General features: G+C 36.8%; 1 protein-coding gene across 3 annotated transcripts in view; it reads right to left on the bottom strand.

Moving 5' to 3' along the window:
• Wwp1 (WW domain containing E3 ubiquitin protein ligase 1) overlaps positions 1–17,588 on the bottom strand; it is an 82,493-nt gene that overhangs the window by 32,801 nt on the left and 32,104 nt on the right. For 2 of the 3 annotated variants that reach the window (XM_075966904.1, XM_075966905.1), the window contains exons 8-11: positions 15,291–15,475; positions 6,147–6,444; positions 2,187–2,282; positions 488–662 (exon numbers count right to left, since the gene is read on the bottom strand). In XM_075966904.1, the coding sequence (XP_075823019.1) occupies positions 488–662; positions 2,187–2,282; positions 6,147–6,444; positions 15,291–15,475 (754 nt within the window). Of the gene's footprint in view, positions 1–487; positions 663–2,186; positions 2,283–6,146; positions 6,475–15,290; positions 15,476–17,588 lie in introns of all 3 variants that reach the window. The other variant, XM_075966903.1, reaches the window with a different exon arrangement.

Genomic DNA, 17,588 nt, shown 5'->3' with positions numbered 1-17,588 from the left:
CAGGCAAGATCCATGATAATAGATGATGCCCTAAAAGGCTAAACTCAGCTCTTGATGAGGGTACTGTAAGCCAGAGAATGCGTCTTTCTTATCGCAGTCCTGGTATTCTATTGAGGTAACTTAAAATACATCTGTTTAAGAGAATTCTGCCATTTAACAGAAAGTATTTTGACACATAATCAATACCTAATTTTTTCCTGTTTCTAAATTTTCATGCACGCAAAGTCCTACACAGAAACAAAACAAACCTCATAGTAAAATTTTCCTTATTTACTATACACAGGATGAGTACCCTAAACCAAAATCTAAAATACTCCAAAGACAGAAAATATTCAAGAATGCTTATTCATTTATACCTAGAAATAATATTAAAGATTAACCAAAAATAAAGTGAAGCAAACAAACCATTGGAATGTAGTCTCCACATTTTAGAAAGCCACCAATGTAAGGGAAAGATAACATTAACACATCGTTATGTGCTAATTACCGAATAGAGGTATCGTTGGTTGAATTGTTGCATAGCTCCCTGCAATTGATTCCGCTGAGACTGCCACTGTTCAAAATTTCGAACAGATTCCATGGTAGGCCGCTGCCAGGTTGTTGTTCTGGTGTTATGATCCACATAATAAACTCTTCCACGATCATCAACTCTTCTTTCCCAACTACCACAAATAAGCAAGACAAATAAGCAATAAATAACCACCTAGTACGTTAAAACATACATATTTTTACTTTATTTATTCATTGGCATTGCTAGGGAGGAAGCCCAAGCAATGTTAGGCAAATTCTCTACCTGTTGAGTCACATCCCAGTCTTGGTCTTTTGAGACATGGAGAGGCTATGTAGACCACACTGGTCTTAACTCAGGGTACCAGTGAACCTTCAACTCTCAAGCCTCTCTCTCCCAAGTGCTAGGATTACAGGAATAAGCCATAATACCTAGCTATATTTATTCTTCAAAAGAGGATATGAATCTGTGAAGAACTTATCATTGCTAAATTCCTGTTCTATCACAGACAGACTTACTCCTCATTTCTTCTTGAAAAATAGTTTTCAGGCAGTTGTCAGAAGGAACTTATCTATCTTCTCAGTTTCATTTCTCAAAGTCCCTCAGATATCTCCTAGGAGAGCTCAACCAGTGAGGTGCTGGTCCCATGTGTGCCTTATATGTCAATCCTGCCCTGCCACTCTTTTAACTCCAGATGGGCAGAGGCCCTGTTCTGTATCTTTTACCAACTAGAATTTCACTCAGATTCCAAGGTTCTATTTATTACTTGTATTTCCCCAAACCTGGGATCTATTAAGTCAGTTTTTGTAACTAATTTTGTACTATGACTAAGTATCCCTTCAGGATCCAATTTGAAATTCTCCCAAACTTATTATTATAAATATAATGGGATCCATTGACACAGAGAAACCCAATATATATATATATACACACATACATACATACATATATATGTAAATACATATATATGTGGGTCAGACAAAAAATGTGTGACCCTCTGACATATACAATGATGTGCATTATTATATTTCATGAGATTTAATAATGTAAGAGACATTAGATTGGTTCCAAAATTAACATCTATAAGCTCATTTACATGTAAGCTTATATTAAACCATATGAAAAACATAAAGTTTAAATAATAAAAAATATACTAAAGTTTCTGCTTTTTTGACCCTTTTTCAAGGTCAAAACTGATCTTCCTTTGCTTTTTAAAATAACTCTACACACTGCATTGGACAGATAGTTGAATTATACTATTGAATTCCCTTCAAACACTATCCCTATGCTTAGAATATATTTCCTTCAGTCTTTGATACTTGAGTGCCTAGTTTCAATGGTCAAAAGATTTCATTGTTGTGATTTTTTTTTTAATAAAGGAAAGAACTCAGCACTTGTTCCTATGGAATTAAGTAAGAACTTATCAGTGGAAAACACAGATGTGGTGTTTCAATATAGTACATCCAAAGGCTCATTTTAAATAAATAGGATCACCATGTTATAGCCATTCATTCAATTCATCCATTGAGAACCATAACATAAACTCTATTTCACTAAAACTACTGTCCAAAAATTATAGACTATCTTTAAATTTGTATTTATGAATATTATACCAAATAAATTTAAAACTTACATACAATAAAAACATAACTAAAGACACATAATGATAGTATATTACCCTGGAGGCAAAGGCTGTGGTCTCTCCCATGTGGTAGTTCTAGTATTATGATCCACATAATAGGTTCTACCATGAGGATCTTTTCTCTGTTCCCACCTATAATAAAAGTACAAAAATAGAAGCAAGAAACAAAAGATTAGGAAATATGAAAATGTTCTAGAATCTAGAAACCAAGAGGAACAATACAAACAGGCTTTACTTCACAAGTCCCACACATTCATAACATATAAACACACACACACACACAGAGAGAGAGAGAGAGAGAGAGAGAGAGAGAGAGAGAGAGAGAGAGAGAGAAAGAGAGAACCTATAAAAGCCTTTTTATCTATCTATCATCTATCTCTATCTATCTATCTATCTATCTATCTATCTATCTATCTATCTATCTATCTATCTATCTATCTATTTTTCCCCAAAACAGGGTTCCTCAGACTCATAGAGATATCTGCCTGCCTCTGCCTCCCAAGTGCTGGGATTGAAGGCATGCACCACCACTACCTGCATATAAAGGTATTTTGATGTCTTAATTATTGCTTCTTCATAACAGAACTAGAAAATAAATAACTGTAGTTAAGAAAGCATAGAATACTTAAAATTTTGATTTTATCAATATACACTCCTCCAAACTAACAGAAAAGAAATATAATCAATGGTAAAAGAATCTCAGCAAAGAGCAAGTCCAAGGTACTAAATGCCAGTAAGTAATATACATTGTCTTTGATTTTAAAATTATACATCTAGAAGGTTTTTAAGACATGTGGTGGTACTGTCCCTGACAATTCTGCCATCTATGTGCACACAGAGTTACTGTGCATATCTACTCCACTCTTTATCTCAGTAGTCCTTTGAATGAACATCACAAACTTATCATTTCCTAAAAGCCTCTCAATCTATTTCCCCACTTTGATTTTCTTTTCTTGGTTCCCCATTTCTTCTTCCCTGCTATTTTTCTCAATATGATATATAGAAGGGGAAAAAAAAAACAAAAGTTTTAAAAGTAAAAACATCACCCTAATGGCTAGCTTTCGTAATGCTGCAAAGTGCCATGCAAACTGCTTACTGAGAACAGACAATAGTCTTACCAGCATTGGACCTGCATGGTAATACCACATGCCAGGCAAAATGTGCCTGCTGGACAGACAGTGGTTAGACTACTTATGGAGGAATTAACTATGCTCTGGACTTGACTTCAGGCTCACTCTATTGAAGAGAACTCATGCCTGGTATTGTAAAGCTGGTCAAAAACCATTGGTAGGGGGCTGGAGAGATGGCTCAGCAGTTAAGAGCATTGCTTGCTCTTCCAAAGGTCCTGAGTTCAATTCCCGGCAACCACATGGTGGCTCACAACCATCTGTAATGAGGTCTGGTGCCCTCTTCTGGCCTGCAGGAATATAGGCAGACAGAATATTATATACATAATAAATAAATATTTTTTAAAAAAAGAAACCATTGGTAGGACATCAGAGGCCCTAGCAGAGACTCCACTGATGCTCTTTGTAATAGCATCATGTTGTCTAACTGCCTACTCAATATTTATATTTACATGCCACAAACTTGTGCTGTTCTCAACTTTGGTCAGAGAAGCTTCTTAATACAGAGGGTAGTGGTTACACAAAGCCTTATAACTGTTAAAGTGCTAATAAGTGACCGTGACTTCTGAGCTATAGAAGGACATCTCTATCAGCCCCCAGTTCCCCTGTTAAGGCTCAGGGAACATTATGGAAGAGGGCAGAGACAGAACACAAACCCAGAGAATGGGGAGGAGTGCTGTGAAAGGTTGTCCTCTGTACATGTCATAGATGTTGCCATCAGAGAAATACAAATAAAAACAACTCTGAAATACCATCTTATACCTACCAGAATGACTAAGACAAAAACCATTAATGACAGCTTATGCTGGAGAGGATGTGAAGTAAGAGGAATACTCCTCCAGTGCTGGTGGGAATGCAAACTTGTACATCCACTTCGGAAACCAGTATGGCAGTTTCTCAGAAATTTGAGAGAAATACCACTATTGGGCATATACCCAAAGGATGCATGCTCATACCACAAGGACATTTGTTCAATATGTTCATAAACAGCCTAGATGCCCCTCAACTCAAGAATGAATAAAAAAAATGTGGTACATTTACACAATGGAGTGCTACTCAGCAGTAAAAAACTGTGACATCTTGAAATTTGTAGGCCAAAGATGGAACTAGAAAAAACATCCTAAGTAAGGTAACCCAGACCCAGAAAGACAAAACACAGTATGTACTCACACACAAGCGGATATTAGAAATAAAAGGATAACCAGCCTACAGTCCTCAACCCCAGAGAAGTCAGGAAACAAGGAGGACCCTAAGAGAGAGACAAATGGATGCCCCTGGGAAGGAGAATAGCCAAGATCTCCAGAGTAAATTGGGAGTGTGGGGGAGAGGGTGGAAGGAGAGTGAGGAGGGGAGAAGGGGAAAGGGGAAGAGAACATGACGGATTGGAAAGGTTGAGTTAAGGACAGAGAGGGAGAGCAAGGAAAGAGATATATTGATTGAGGGAGCCATTATGGGGTTAGTAAGAAACCTGGCACTGGGGAAATTCCCTGGAATCCACAGGATGGCACCAGCTAAGAATCTACACAATAATGGAGATGGTGCCTTAACTGCACTTTGCCTGTAAGCAGACTGATGACTACCTTAATTGTCACCATACAACCTTCACCCAGTAACTGATGGAAGCAGTTGCAGAAGTCCATAGCTAAGGACTGGGCTGAGCTCCCAAAGTCCAGCTGACGAGAGGGAAGAGTGATAACATGAGCAAAAAGGTCAAGACCCTGATGGCAAAATCCACAGAGACAGCTGATCCATGCTAGTGGGAGCTTACTGATTCTGGACTGAAAGCTTGAGAAGCTGCATAAGATCAAACTATGCCCTCTCAATGTGGGTGACAGCTATGTGGCTTGGGCAGTTTGTGGGGCCACTGGCCATGAAACCAGTATTTTTATCCCTAGTGCACAAATTGGTTTTTTGGAGCCCATTCCCTATGGAGGGATACCTTGCTCAGGCTAGAAACAAGGCCTTAGTCCTGCCTCAAGTGATGTGATAGACTTTGTTGGCTCCCCATGGGAGCCTCATCCTCTCTGAGGAAGGGATGGGAAGTGGGGTGGGGAGAAGTTAACGGGTGCAAGAGGAGGGGACAAAGGGGGAACTGAGATTGGTATGTAAAATAAAAAAGACTGTTCTAAAAAATAAAATAAATAAAAAAATCATTGAGGATTAAATAATCACACTTAAAGGAGATTAGGAAATTTAAGGGCATTAGGAAAAATTAAGATTAGAAAAATCCAGGTTTCTACTAGAGCCCTTTGGAGACTATCATCAGTATTCAGTGTATTGGAAATGGATGACTAGTTGTTATCAAGGATGCTAGATCACACAGAAAGCTAGAGAACTGGAGTTATGACAAGTATGTCATGGTCACTACTAAACAAAGTGAAAATAAAATCAAAAGGTCTTGCAGATTCACATCAGGTCTGTATGCTCATTTCTTACCACACATATTTTGATGAGATAAGTGATTGTTCTTAACTCCAACAGATTAAGTTTCACTGGAGCAAATATATAGCATGAATGTTCCAATTATATTTAATTTTTAAAAAGATTTATTTTTATTATTTTTAATAATGGGTATGTGTGGGTGTCAGTATGTGAGTGTGGGGTATGTATGCACATGAGTGCAGGCACCCACAGAGGTCACAGGCATAGTATCTTAGAGCTGAATTGTGAACATCGTGACATGGATATTGGAAACTGAACTTGAGCTCTCTGCAAGTATGTACTTTTAACTGCTGAGCTATCTCTCCAGCCCCGAAGAGTTTTTTTTTAAACAAAAGGAACATTTCATATACATATATTCAGTAGTCATATTTAATCAGAAATTTTTACTTAAATGAAAGCAAACATTAAAAACCTTTTCTTGACATACCCTGATGGCAAAGATTCATTATTCGCATTTCTAGACCGTGGCCTCAGAGGTTCCGCAAACCCTTCTGGTTGCCTTAATTTGTCAAAAACAGAATCATTTCTGGAATCAGAATCAGGGTCTATGAGGCTCTGAGCTTCTGGTCCCATTTCGGCACTGGTAGAGGGAATACATTCACTGTGTTCTGAGGATGCCGGGGGTCCTTGGACAGGAGGCTCCTGAATGGTGGTGCTAGTGCAATGGGAAGTCGAGGTGGTTTCTTCAGACGGTAGTGGAGTACCCATGGTGGAAGTATTATCAGCTAAGACAGATGAAGATGATTCTCCATTAACTACAAGGGGAAAATAACAAAATGACCTATGATAAAATTACCTAGTCAATTTACTACGCTTCCTCAAACTGAGCCATGTGCCAGATACAGAAGAACATAAAATAATAAGAGATGTTTTGGAATCAATTTTTAAGAATAAAGTAAGTAAATAAAAAAATTTAGGGATTTTAAGAATAAATTGGTAAATGATAAAATTTTAAGTGTATAAACTAATAACTTTAACTTCAAGCAACACACCAACATTAAGAAAATAAACGTTTTCCCTCCAAATTATAAACTGTAAATCTCCTATCTTATATGTAAGTGGCGGCTAGTCTGAAAACAAAGCTAAACAAAAACTTGTTTGTCCAATTAGAAACACATGTCTGCATTAATTCTTAAGACAGTACTATAGAGGACTATAAAAAAAATCCAACAGTGTATTCTTAACTTTTTTTTTTAACTTTTTGAGATGTCTCAATGAGTTTCCCAGGTTGTTCTTGAACTTGAAATCCTCCTGCCTCAGCTACTTGAGCAGGCAGACTATCAAGCCCAGCTTCCATTCTACACTTACTTAAGAAGCAACCCACTGCTGAAATTTACTGACATCTTATTTTTTTTAATTTTATTTCAAGTATAATATCCACTTAGACTACATGTACACATAAAATTGAGTCAAACTCACAAGTAAGAAAATTCAAGATGGTGGATTAGAGTCAATAAGCATCTGCTTCCCTTCTGCTGCAGTGAATCAAAACACTGAAAACACTGAAGTACAACAGAGGTCAGACAGACACATGTAAACTGGAAGTGTGCCAGATGGCAGTCTGAACACAGTCGTGAGATCTGCAAGGCAGGTGGATGCAGAAGAGTTCTCTGCACTTGCTAGCATGTATCTGTCACACTGCAGAAGGGAGATTTGACAAGGTAGCATGTGACCTTGCTACTTGATCAAACAAGTCTCTGCATTTTCCCGTCTCCTAGAAACTTGAAGGAAACATCGCAGTACTGCTTCAGTGAATGTCTACCTTGAGACATTCAAGTACCCTTGTAGTGTCCCTGAAACAATCATGAACTTCATTCATGTAGTGGGAAATTGATCCAAGATTATGTAGGGGAACTAGGACATGAACATGGTTTACAGAATTGTCAGACTCATGGGTGGTATACTGCATGGGACGTATCATACCACCCCTAAACAGTTGTCCTGTCCTCCAAGTGGATTCACAAATGGTCCTGGACCTCCAAACGCACTACGGTGTCTAGCATCAGCCGAGTTCCAGGACTTCTCCACTGTGAATTTCTGCTCAGTGGTTTTGCATCTGGCACTTGCACCTACTGGCTAGTAGAGCCGCTGAGACCTAGATCAGTGGCTTTGGTCTGAAACTACTGTACCTGGGGGGCAACACAAAAGAAGGCTGCAGTGAACGGCACTCAGCTTTTGCTTTCTAACAGAGGCATCAAAATGTTTGGGAGACATTTATATAGAACTGTCTAGAAATCTATATTTTAAAAATATTATCCAATGACTTTATAATCAGGAAAGTTAAAAAATGACAATGTTGATAAAGAAAAACAAAATTATATAAGTAAAATCAGAAATACACAGAACTTTATTGAAATGAGTGTGAAATATATTGGGCAAATGAATGAAACTTAAAATGTTCAGAATCAAAATGGAAAGGTAATGGGTAAAATGTTTCCCTCATACATAGGGGATGGACAGGGTTTGAAAAAATTCTTTAAGTTTTATAGATAATTTTTGCATTATTTAAAATGTTATACTCTATTAGAAAAAAAAACTTTTCAACCCATATCAAACACTGTCCCCAGAACCATAGGCCAACATGATACATAACCAAAAATAATTCAATATTAGCAAATTATGTTAGGAAATGTATCATGGTAACTGAGCAAAGGATAAAAGAAAGATTATTTTCAATACTAGCTAAAAAGTATTCAATAAAAAACTAATGCCGGGCCGTAGTGGCTCACACCTTTAATCCCAGCACTCGGGAGGCAGAGGCAGGCGGATCTCTGTGAGTTCGAGACCAGCCTGGTCTACAAGAGCTAGTTCCAGGACAGGCTCCAAAGCTACAGAGAAACCTTGTCTCAAAAAACCAAAAAATAAAATAAAATAAAATAAAAATAAAAAAAATAAAATACTAATGAACAAAGTAAAGATGATCAAAATCACACTATTCCAATTCAATATTGCTGATTATATTTGACAATGTATTAAGGCTGAAAAAAAATCAAAAACACTGAAAAAGGTAAAACTCATATAAAGGAGAATATTTAGAACATACACAATAAATAACCAGAAATTAGAACTAATAAATTAAATACAATATATTGGAAGAATGAAGAGCCTAAGTTCAGCATTAGGACCATATTCAAGGTCTGTTAGAAAAAAAATAAAACAAAAAATACTGAGCTGGTGTTTGTTGTTTTTGTTGTTTGTTTGTTTGTTTTTACTCCAGGCAGGCCTGGAAACTAATCCTCCAAAGCACTTGGGATTACAGGCATGTACCATCATGGTGTATAATAAAAGACATTTATAAAAGTAAAATGACTAAGAATAGGTAAACAATCTTTGGGTGAGAAGGTGGAAAAATATCTCTGCTTAAATACAAAGGCTGGTTAGGGTGAAGAACAACAGGAATTCTCATGCCTTGTTGGTGGAAATGCACAGCACAGTTACCTTGGAAACGACTGGACAGTTTCCCATCAAATATCATACACTCTACTGATCTCATTTGTTAACCAAAGTAAGTTCAAAGTTTATACCCACACTAAAAACCTGAACACAAATTTGGATAGAATCTACATTCCTAATTGCTTATAACTCAAGAGACCAGGCTGCTTCAACAGGTGATTTGATTAAATAAACAAATCACCATTTGTGATACCACAATAAAGAAAAAGAATAAAATTCAAAGACACAGAAGAACCCGAGGTGTGCACTTTCCTAAGTGAAAAGAGTCAATATGAGACGGTTGCATACTCCACAATTTAGCCACAAAATCTTCTGGAAATGACAAATTACGGAGACAACACAAAGATCAGTGATTCTCGGGGACTGGGGAGGAGTGAGTAAAGTGCAGGGGATTTTGGAGCAGTCAAATATTTCTGTACAGTACTGGAATGGCACTATGCTTTCCAAAACCCACCTAACTAGTGTACCTCAAGAAATGAAATTTAATTAAATTATAATTTCCATCCACTGTTTCTATGTGATACTTCTTACAAAAAATATTGTTCCAGACTTTCTGATTATACATGCTTATAACTCATGATCCCTCTTCTTCGTTATTAAATTACAGTTTGATTTTGCAAATTATGCATTTTGTCAAAAACAATTTATTCATAATGATTTACTGGTTGTAAAAAATGCAAGATGTCACTGGGAAACTCTTAAATATAATAGGAGAGGCAAATATATGAGATCTCCATTACTGTTTAGCTAAGTTGTTCAGACCTTGACTTTCTGGACTCAAGAAATCTTCCTACCTTGTCCTCATCCAAGTAGCTAGGTCTCCAGGCATGTGATACCCGTCCCCAGTTTGGTTTAACAGTCTAATCTCTTTTAGTCATTAAGATTTGGGAGTTACAATTCTTTCATATAAAGTAGAAAAAGGTAAAAATACTAGAGTATTTGAATTCCACTTGTTATGACTTTGTTATGGTCTAAAGTGTGTATATATAATACTTTTTGAGTGAGAGAAAAATAATGAGGTCATTGAATCTGCTGCCCTTGGAAGGATGGAGGTAGTTGTCACACAACATCAAGTCAGTTCTTAAGAGAGTAAGCTGCTATGTATGAAACATTAAGTCTTACTCCTAGTCATTCTCTGACTTCCTGTCCTATCAGGTCATCTTTCTCTTTAATAATTAAATATTCCAGCCACAAGGACATCCAACATAAGGTCCTCACCACAGTTCCAAAGGAGATGAATGATAGTGAACTTTCAGACTGGAAAGCAGTTAACTAAATCTCTCTCTTATCTCCCATCCCCCTGACAGAGTATTACTATGTAGTCCTGACTGATCTAGAATTTACTACATAGATAAAGCTGGCCTTAAACTTACAGGGGCAGCCTGCCTCTGCCTTCCGAGTCTTACAATTAAAATATCACTTTATTTGTAAGTTACACAGTCTTGGAGTATTTTGTTACCTTAACATAACTAGATCACAGGACCATGTTACTACTTTTCAAACAATGACATGAAAACTGGCTGTTTGCGTAAGGAATTTCCTTACAGGTAAATCATTTTAGAGTGACTACACCTACAAGGGAAAAGCCTGTGAGGCTGCCCTGTAGGAACAGCCCACCAGCACTGTACCTAATAATAATGGTAGTTAGATGAAACACACTGAGAAGCAATTAAGCAACTAACACACAACTGCTCACAGTAGGCAGAACTGTCACAGTGACAAACTCTGGTTGATTAGCATCAGTTTTACGGTAACTTACTATAACAAGCAGACTTGATATGAGTAGAAGCCAGTACACAGGATCTGCCCATACATTTCTATGCAGTTTTCTCAGTATTTATACTTCTTAATAAAAACTGAAAAAAATGTAACATACCTAGAGAATAGGTTTGTCTGATACTAAATCACACTTATCTATTATATATCTATTATGGTAATAATTATACATTAGAAAAAATAATTTCATACTAGAAATTAGAGAGAATTAAAGTAGAAAAGAATATAGTATTTTTATTACATACCACTTTCCAAGAACTATGGCAGACATCTTTGTTTTAATATATTATTTAACCTTTTCAACTAAGTTATAAGGCACTAAATTAAGAATATCAGTCACCTTTATACATAGAGATGCTAACTTTGAGGATATTTTTGTCACTTTTTAGCAGATTAAGCTTTTCTTTTCAGGTTTACTCATTATTTCACCTCATTGTAATCTAAAATAAATATTTATGGCAACTAACCGTCTCAAAGGAATCTTCTTAATCAAAAGGGATAAAGAGCCTTCATGTATAATACTACCTCTGGTGGGAAGTTATCGTTTCTCTGAACTCCTTAAGATTGGCCAAGATCCATTATCTGAAACCCTTGGAGACAGATGTATTCCAGAATTCATATTTTAGAATTTGGAACAGTAATATGGCATATGCATTATAAATCACACCAATACCTGAGCAGGTTAGAAACCAATCTTGGCGGAAATAGATAACCTAGTGCCAGTCCAAATAAATTTACAAAACAAACACACACACACACAATTTTTTTTTCTGGTTTTCCAAGAAAGGATTTCACTGGGCAGCTCTGGCTGTCAAGAAACTCACAGAGATCCATCCACCTGCCTCTTCCCCTAGAGGATTAAAGGTATAACCACCACTACCAAGAGATTTCAGAAACTTTGAATTACATGTATATTAGAATAACTTCCTGGAGAAAAGAAGTTTGCTGAGCTCACATTAAGATCTTCAATAGTATACAACAGCATTGGCTGCATCTAGCAAAGACCTGGTGGTGAATGAGAGAGCTTATGGGGCTCCACACTCAGTATTACAAATTCAGTAACAAAATCTGGCTCAGAGTCCTGAATGGAAAAAAGGAATATTAGGAATGAAGTTAGATGCTAAAGTGCTTGCCTCCTATCTATAAGTACCTGTGGCTTTTTCAGTCACAGTCCAGCTGGCCTTGGTGAGCTCCCAATAGATCAGCCCCACTGTCTCCGTGGGTGGGTGCACCCCTCGTGGTCCTGACTTCTTTGCTCATGTATGGGATAAAACCGGTCTCTCTGAACATGGCGAACAATGAGGGCTGATGAGAAGCCAAGGACAATGGCACGGGGTTTTGATCCTACTTAATGTAGCTGGCTTTGTGGGAGCCTAGCCAGTTTGGATGTTCACCTTCCTAGATATGGACGGAGGGGGGAGGACCTTGAACTTTCCACAGTGCAGGGAACCCTGACTGCTCTTTGGACTGGAGAGGAAGGGGGAGAGGAGTGGGGGGAGGGGAGAAGGGTGAGAGGAAGGGGAGAAGGGTGGGAGGAGGGGGAGGGAAATGGGAGGCTGGGAGGAGGCGGAAACTTGTTTTTTTTTTCCTTTTCTCAATAAAAAAAAAAGTTAAAAAAAAAAGTACCTGTGGCAATACCCAGCATCCATCTCCTCAAAAGGGGTTGGGGAATACTACTTGGTACCTACATCTTAAAGAAATAAGGAATGCCAATTTCTTGAAAAGCTATCTGAATTAATTCTATGAGTAAGAAATGAGCTATCAGACAAAGACATCAACTAAGTGGTTGTGACCAACATAAAAGGTTTAAAAGCCCTTTAAACTAAAAGACATGAGGACAGTTACACTATTTTTAAGAAAATCTCAGCAGGTGAAAAGGTTGGGAAAATATTTTGGTAAGCCCATCTCAATATAAAAAATAAACATTAGCCTTTTGAGAAGCTTTATATAATTAAAAATGAACAGGAGGTAGTATATATAATGGCATATTATTTGTGTTTTAATAAATACAGCTTTCCTGAAGATCAGAGGGCAAAGCAGTCATACTAGTCAGCCATACAGGCCAAAGAGTGGTGGCGCACACCTTTAATCCCAGCACTAGGGAGGTGGAGACAGAAGCGATATGGCTGGGCAGAGGGAGGAATATAAAGGGAAGAGACTCACTCTAGTGGTTGGCTGCTTTGCTTTTCTGATCTTCAGGTTCAACCCCAATATCTGTCTCTGGTTTTTTATTATTTGTGCTACAAGTATAAAGCTGAAAGCCACAGAGCTGGATACTAATGCCTATGACCCCTCTGCACTTCAATTTCCTCAGAGCAAACAGAAAATACTATTATGTATCCAATGACTTTGAGAGTGGCTGGTAAATAGTATTAGGTGTTTAACACATGTACAGCAAGCAGATGACAACTGTTAAGACTGCCCTATCTTTCTTTATAATTTCACAAATGCCAGGGCATTATGTATGATTGAATCTTCATTGCTAGTTCTTTATGTGTGTGTTATATTTTCACCCTGAAATTTCAGGTAAAGACAGGTAGAAGAATGTGAATAATGAGCGTATTCCCAATAGAATATATAAAATATCCAACAAGCTATAAAGTATGCAAAGAGATTTAAAATGCTAGTTGTACAAAGGTTAATGCTTTCACATTTCATCAACATCTGAATAAGCCCAATGTTGAAATATGCAATAACTAAGGGTAGTAAGTACTTTCACTAATCTACTCACACAGCTAAGTGTTTCTGAAATATGAGCAAATTCTTCAAATTCCATACATTTAAATGGCCTTTCTGAAGTGACCATTCCACATTTTTTTAACATTTGAGTCTTTTTATGAATAAGGAATTGACTTAATTATTGGTCATGACATCTAATTACTGCAAGAGATGATGCAACTCCTTCAACTCCTGAATCCAACAATAGTCACATAAAATAAACTCATTCAGTTTGCTGATATGTGAGTTTTAACTTGTTTTGTTTTTTTTATCTTTATAACCACTTTGAAGAGTTCATAAGGAAATAACATTAAAATGTCAATTTTTTCCTGTTCTTTCCTATGGATTACTATCTGGTAAACTAAAGGCCTTTTAATCTAAAAAGCATTAGACCCATGTAAAGTATGGTGAGCAGATAAACCTTTCTTCTGAGATAAAACTACTGTTGCTCGTTCTGTATTTATTTTTTCAGACCATATATTGAAAATTGCACATTCTAATTTTTAAATTGGACCAAGAGGAACTGATGTGTTCAGAATGTGTTACAGGATGTTTTTAAATATATAATATTAATTTCTCAAGAATTTCATGAAATATGTTGATCATATTTGCCCCCTACTCTTTATTTCCTCCAACTTTATGCCCTCTTTTCTTTTGAAAGTCCACTTCGTGCTTCTCATATACTCATGGGTGTGGGGCCACACCCTTAAAGGAAACCAACTCTCCAAAAGATATCACTGTAAATAATTCTTTAGAAGCAGGAGCTCATAAGGCCCTGTCCCTTCATAATTTGGGTTTTACTGCCGGGCGGTGGTGGCGCACGCCTTTAATCCCAGGCAGAGGCAGGCGGATCTGGGAATTCGAGGCCAGCCTGGTCTACAAGAGCTAGTTCCAGGACAGGCACCAAAGCTACAGAGAAACCCTGTCTCGAAAAACAAAAAAACAAAACAAAAACAAAAAAAAAGATGGGTTTTACTTGGCCTATAAATGCTATGTCATTTTTCCTTTCTGAAAGAGAAACAACTAAGTTCACTGCTGTTTTTGTCTTCTGGGAGGTATGGAGTACTTCAGGCTGTTCGTATTGTGGTATATTTTTAGAAAAATCCAAAGCCATTATAAAGTCTTCCTGGGGCATTTCTTCTACAGCAGTGTAATTATTCCCTTAGGGAAATATAAAACTTTCTGATGGCTATGTCAAATCACAGCATACACTTCTAATAAGTTAGCTACTACAAGGGAATTCATATGATAAAATCAGTTTAAACAACACATTCATCATTAACTTTTGCCTAAAAAAAAAAAATCAAAGAATTCACTCAAGTTCTTTCAAAAATATATTTATGTCACTAATTAAATAGTATTTTCTGGTCTAATCTAAAGTGTTAGAATCTTACATCATATTAGAACTTGCTTAATAAAATGTTGTAATTTCTCAACTGTTTTAGGAATACCTTCTTAAATACTCCAAAGATTTAAAAATTTCAAAAGAATCTTCAGGTATCATAGCTTTATACGCTATATTGCAGCAGATGAAGGATGATAGCATAATAAAGGAAATGGAGGCATTAAATACATACACTTCTTTAATTGTCATTCAAACAATGTGCCAAACCACCAAGGTTACCTGTATCACTGGTGGGCTCAGATGTGAGTGGTTTTGGAGCTGGAGTATTTTTGGGTCTGGCAGCAACCTGAGACGGGGATGAAGGTGTGTTTTCTCCATTAACTACATGTGAACAGCATGAGTTGGAAACAACAGTGTTTGTTGGTACATGATTATCTATTCCAATAGTACCTTCAACAGCCAACCTTCAAAGAGAAAACAAAATTCTAACTTCAATGAGTTAAGTGAAATAAAACAATATGTCATCAAAGTTTACATAAAAATAAAAGGACTGACTTTCTGACATTTAGAGGGAGTGTTAGAGAGCAGAGAAAAAGACACAGTCTGCTGTTACCACACTGACCTACAATACTTTCAGTTGTAAGGATTGAGACTGGCAGACACACCAAGTATACTGAGTTTATCTAGGCCTTCAAGCACTGTTCAAATTGTACATTTTAAATAAGAATATTGGGCTATTTTAAATGCTCTAAAAGTAGCTTCAAAGGCTCATGAAATTATAAGAAATATCCAAAAACTAATTCTAACCTTGGAATTACATTTAGCAATGAAGACAGCTAAGGTCTGAACAAAACTTCCAGATAATTCTCAAGTCTGTATCACTCCTTAGCCATCTAGAATCAGTGATCTAGAAGTCTAAGTGAGAGTCCTGAAAGTTCCCCTAGCACCACCGAACTCGTTTTTAAAAACAAGATGTGCTATCATAAAATAAAGCAATAAGCTTTGGTGGTTTTGTCTTAAGACAGGTCTTCCTAGAAGGACCAGGTTAGTGGTAAATTTCCGTCCAGCTCTGGCAGGGCTACATGGCTTCTCCTAAACTCCTCCTTCTTTCTCCCAGCATTCAGTTTAGTTTTCCCCATCTACCTCTATTCCCTGCACTGGCCCAAGACAGTTTTCTTTATTAACTGATGGTATTCACAGCATACAGAGGGGAATCCCACATCATGTAATCCCTGCCTGAACTTGCAGCCATTCTCTTGTCTCTGCCTCTCAAGTGCTAGCATTCAAAGCATGATTGACTTTGTACAAAGCAGGATTAGGTTTTAGGTGGTAATAATTTAAACCCCTATTGAAAACTGTAATTTAAAGAATTTAAACATATGTCACATATTAATGCATTTTGATCTACAAACTGTTAGATTATTTCAGTCATTAATTTTTCTCAGTGCAAATTATAATCTGGAGACTTATTTACATAAAACAAATACACAATTTGAAAGCATAGTTCCAAAGCTATTTTAAAGACTACTGGTTGGGCTGGAGAAATGGCTCAACTGTTTAAGGCTAGACTCATAACCAAAATAAAAGGCAGTACTGAGAACCAAACCCAAGTCTCTGCAAATGGTAAGCAATTGCTCTGTTAAGAAATTATATTCCTGACCCTTTTTCACAGCTTTTGTTTTGAGACAGGATCCCATTGAGCTACCCAGGCTGCTTCAAACTTGTCCTCTTGTTTCAACCTCCCAGCTATCTCAAGCTGCAGGTGTATGCCACATTTATATCTTGCTTAAATGCTTTGATAAGAAGCATCCAACAGCAATTAAGAATAATGTTATCAGTAACTGTGCATAGTCCAAGAGGTTATACTTTGCCCTTTACTGGCATATTTTTTCAGATGTACCAAGTCAATTATGTAAGAATATATTTTTATATTTTGGGACTTCTGACTCCACCATATTTGAATTATTATATACTCTCATTTCATTTATGTGTTTCAAATCATCACTTAGCAATCACAAAATGTGAATGGCAGAGAGGTTCTGAAATGGTAGAATAAAATCTGTAGGCCATTTATCTTGTGAACTACAGGAGAATGCCCAATCAATAAGGTCTTCCTCCCATACTACTCACTCTATTAACCAACAAATCATAAATATTGATTGTTTAACAACATTTTCAATAAGAAAGAAAGCACTACCACATTCCACAGCATAAGTGAATAGTTAAAGCACTATGCTTTGTAAGAGAAGCATTTGTTTATAGAAAAAGGCCAGAACAATGATTTTCTTATGTGTTAGATCTTAATAAATTGTTATTTTAAAGCTTCTTTCCCAGATACTTGGCAAATAACATCTTTAATATTTAAGCTTTTAAATTTTATTTATTAATATATTTTTGGTATTTTCAAAATGTGGTATTTTAATGTAGCCCTGGTTAGGCTTTTAAATTCTATGACAAATAATAAAATGAGGCTAAGGATTAAAACTTCTGCAAGGCAGTGGTAATGCGCACCTTTAATCCTAGCACTTCGGAGGTAAAAGCAGGTAGATCTCTCAATTTGAGGCTAGCCTGATATAT

This window comes from Microtus pennsylvanicus, chromosome 3 (genome assembly GCF_037038515.1).
Source record: "Microtus pennsylvanicus isolate mMicPen1 chromosome 3, mMicPen1.hap1, whole genome shotgun sequence".
Lineage (NCBI taxonomy): Eukaryota > Metazoa > Chordata > Mammalia > Rodentia > Cricetidae > Microtus > Microtus pennsylvanicus.
Note: the sequence above shows the minus strand (reverse complement) of the source record. Positions and strands in the feature narration are given on the sequence as shown.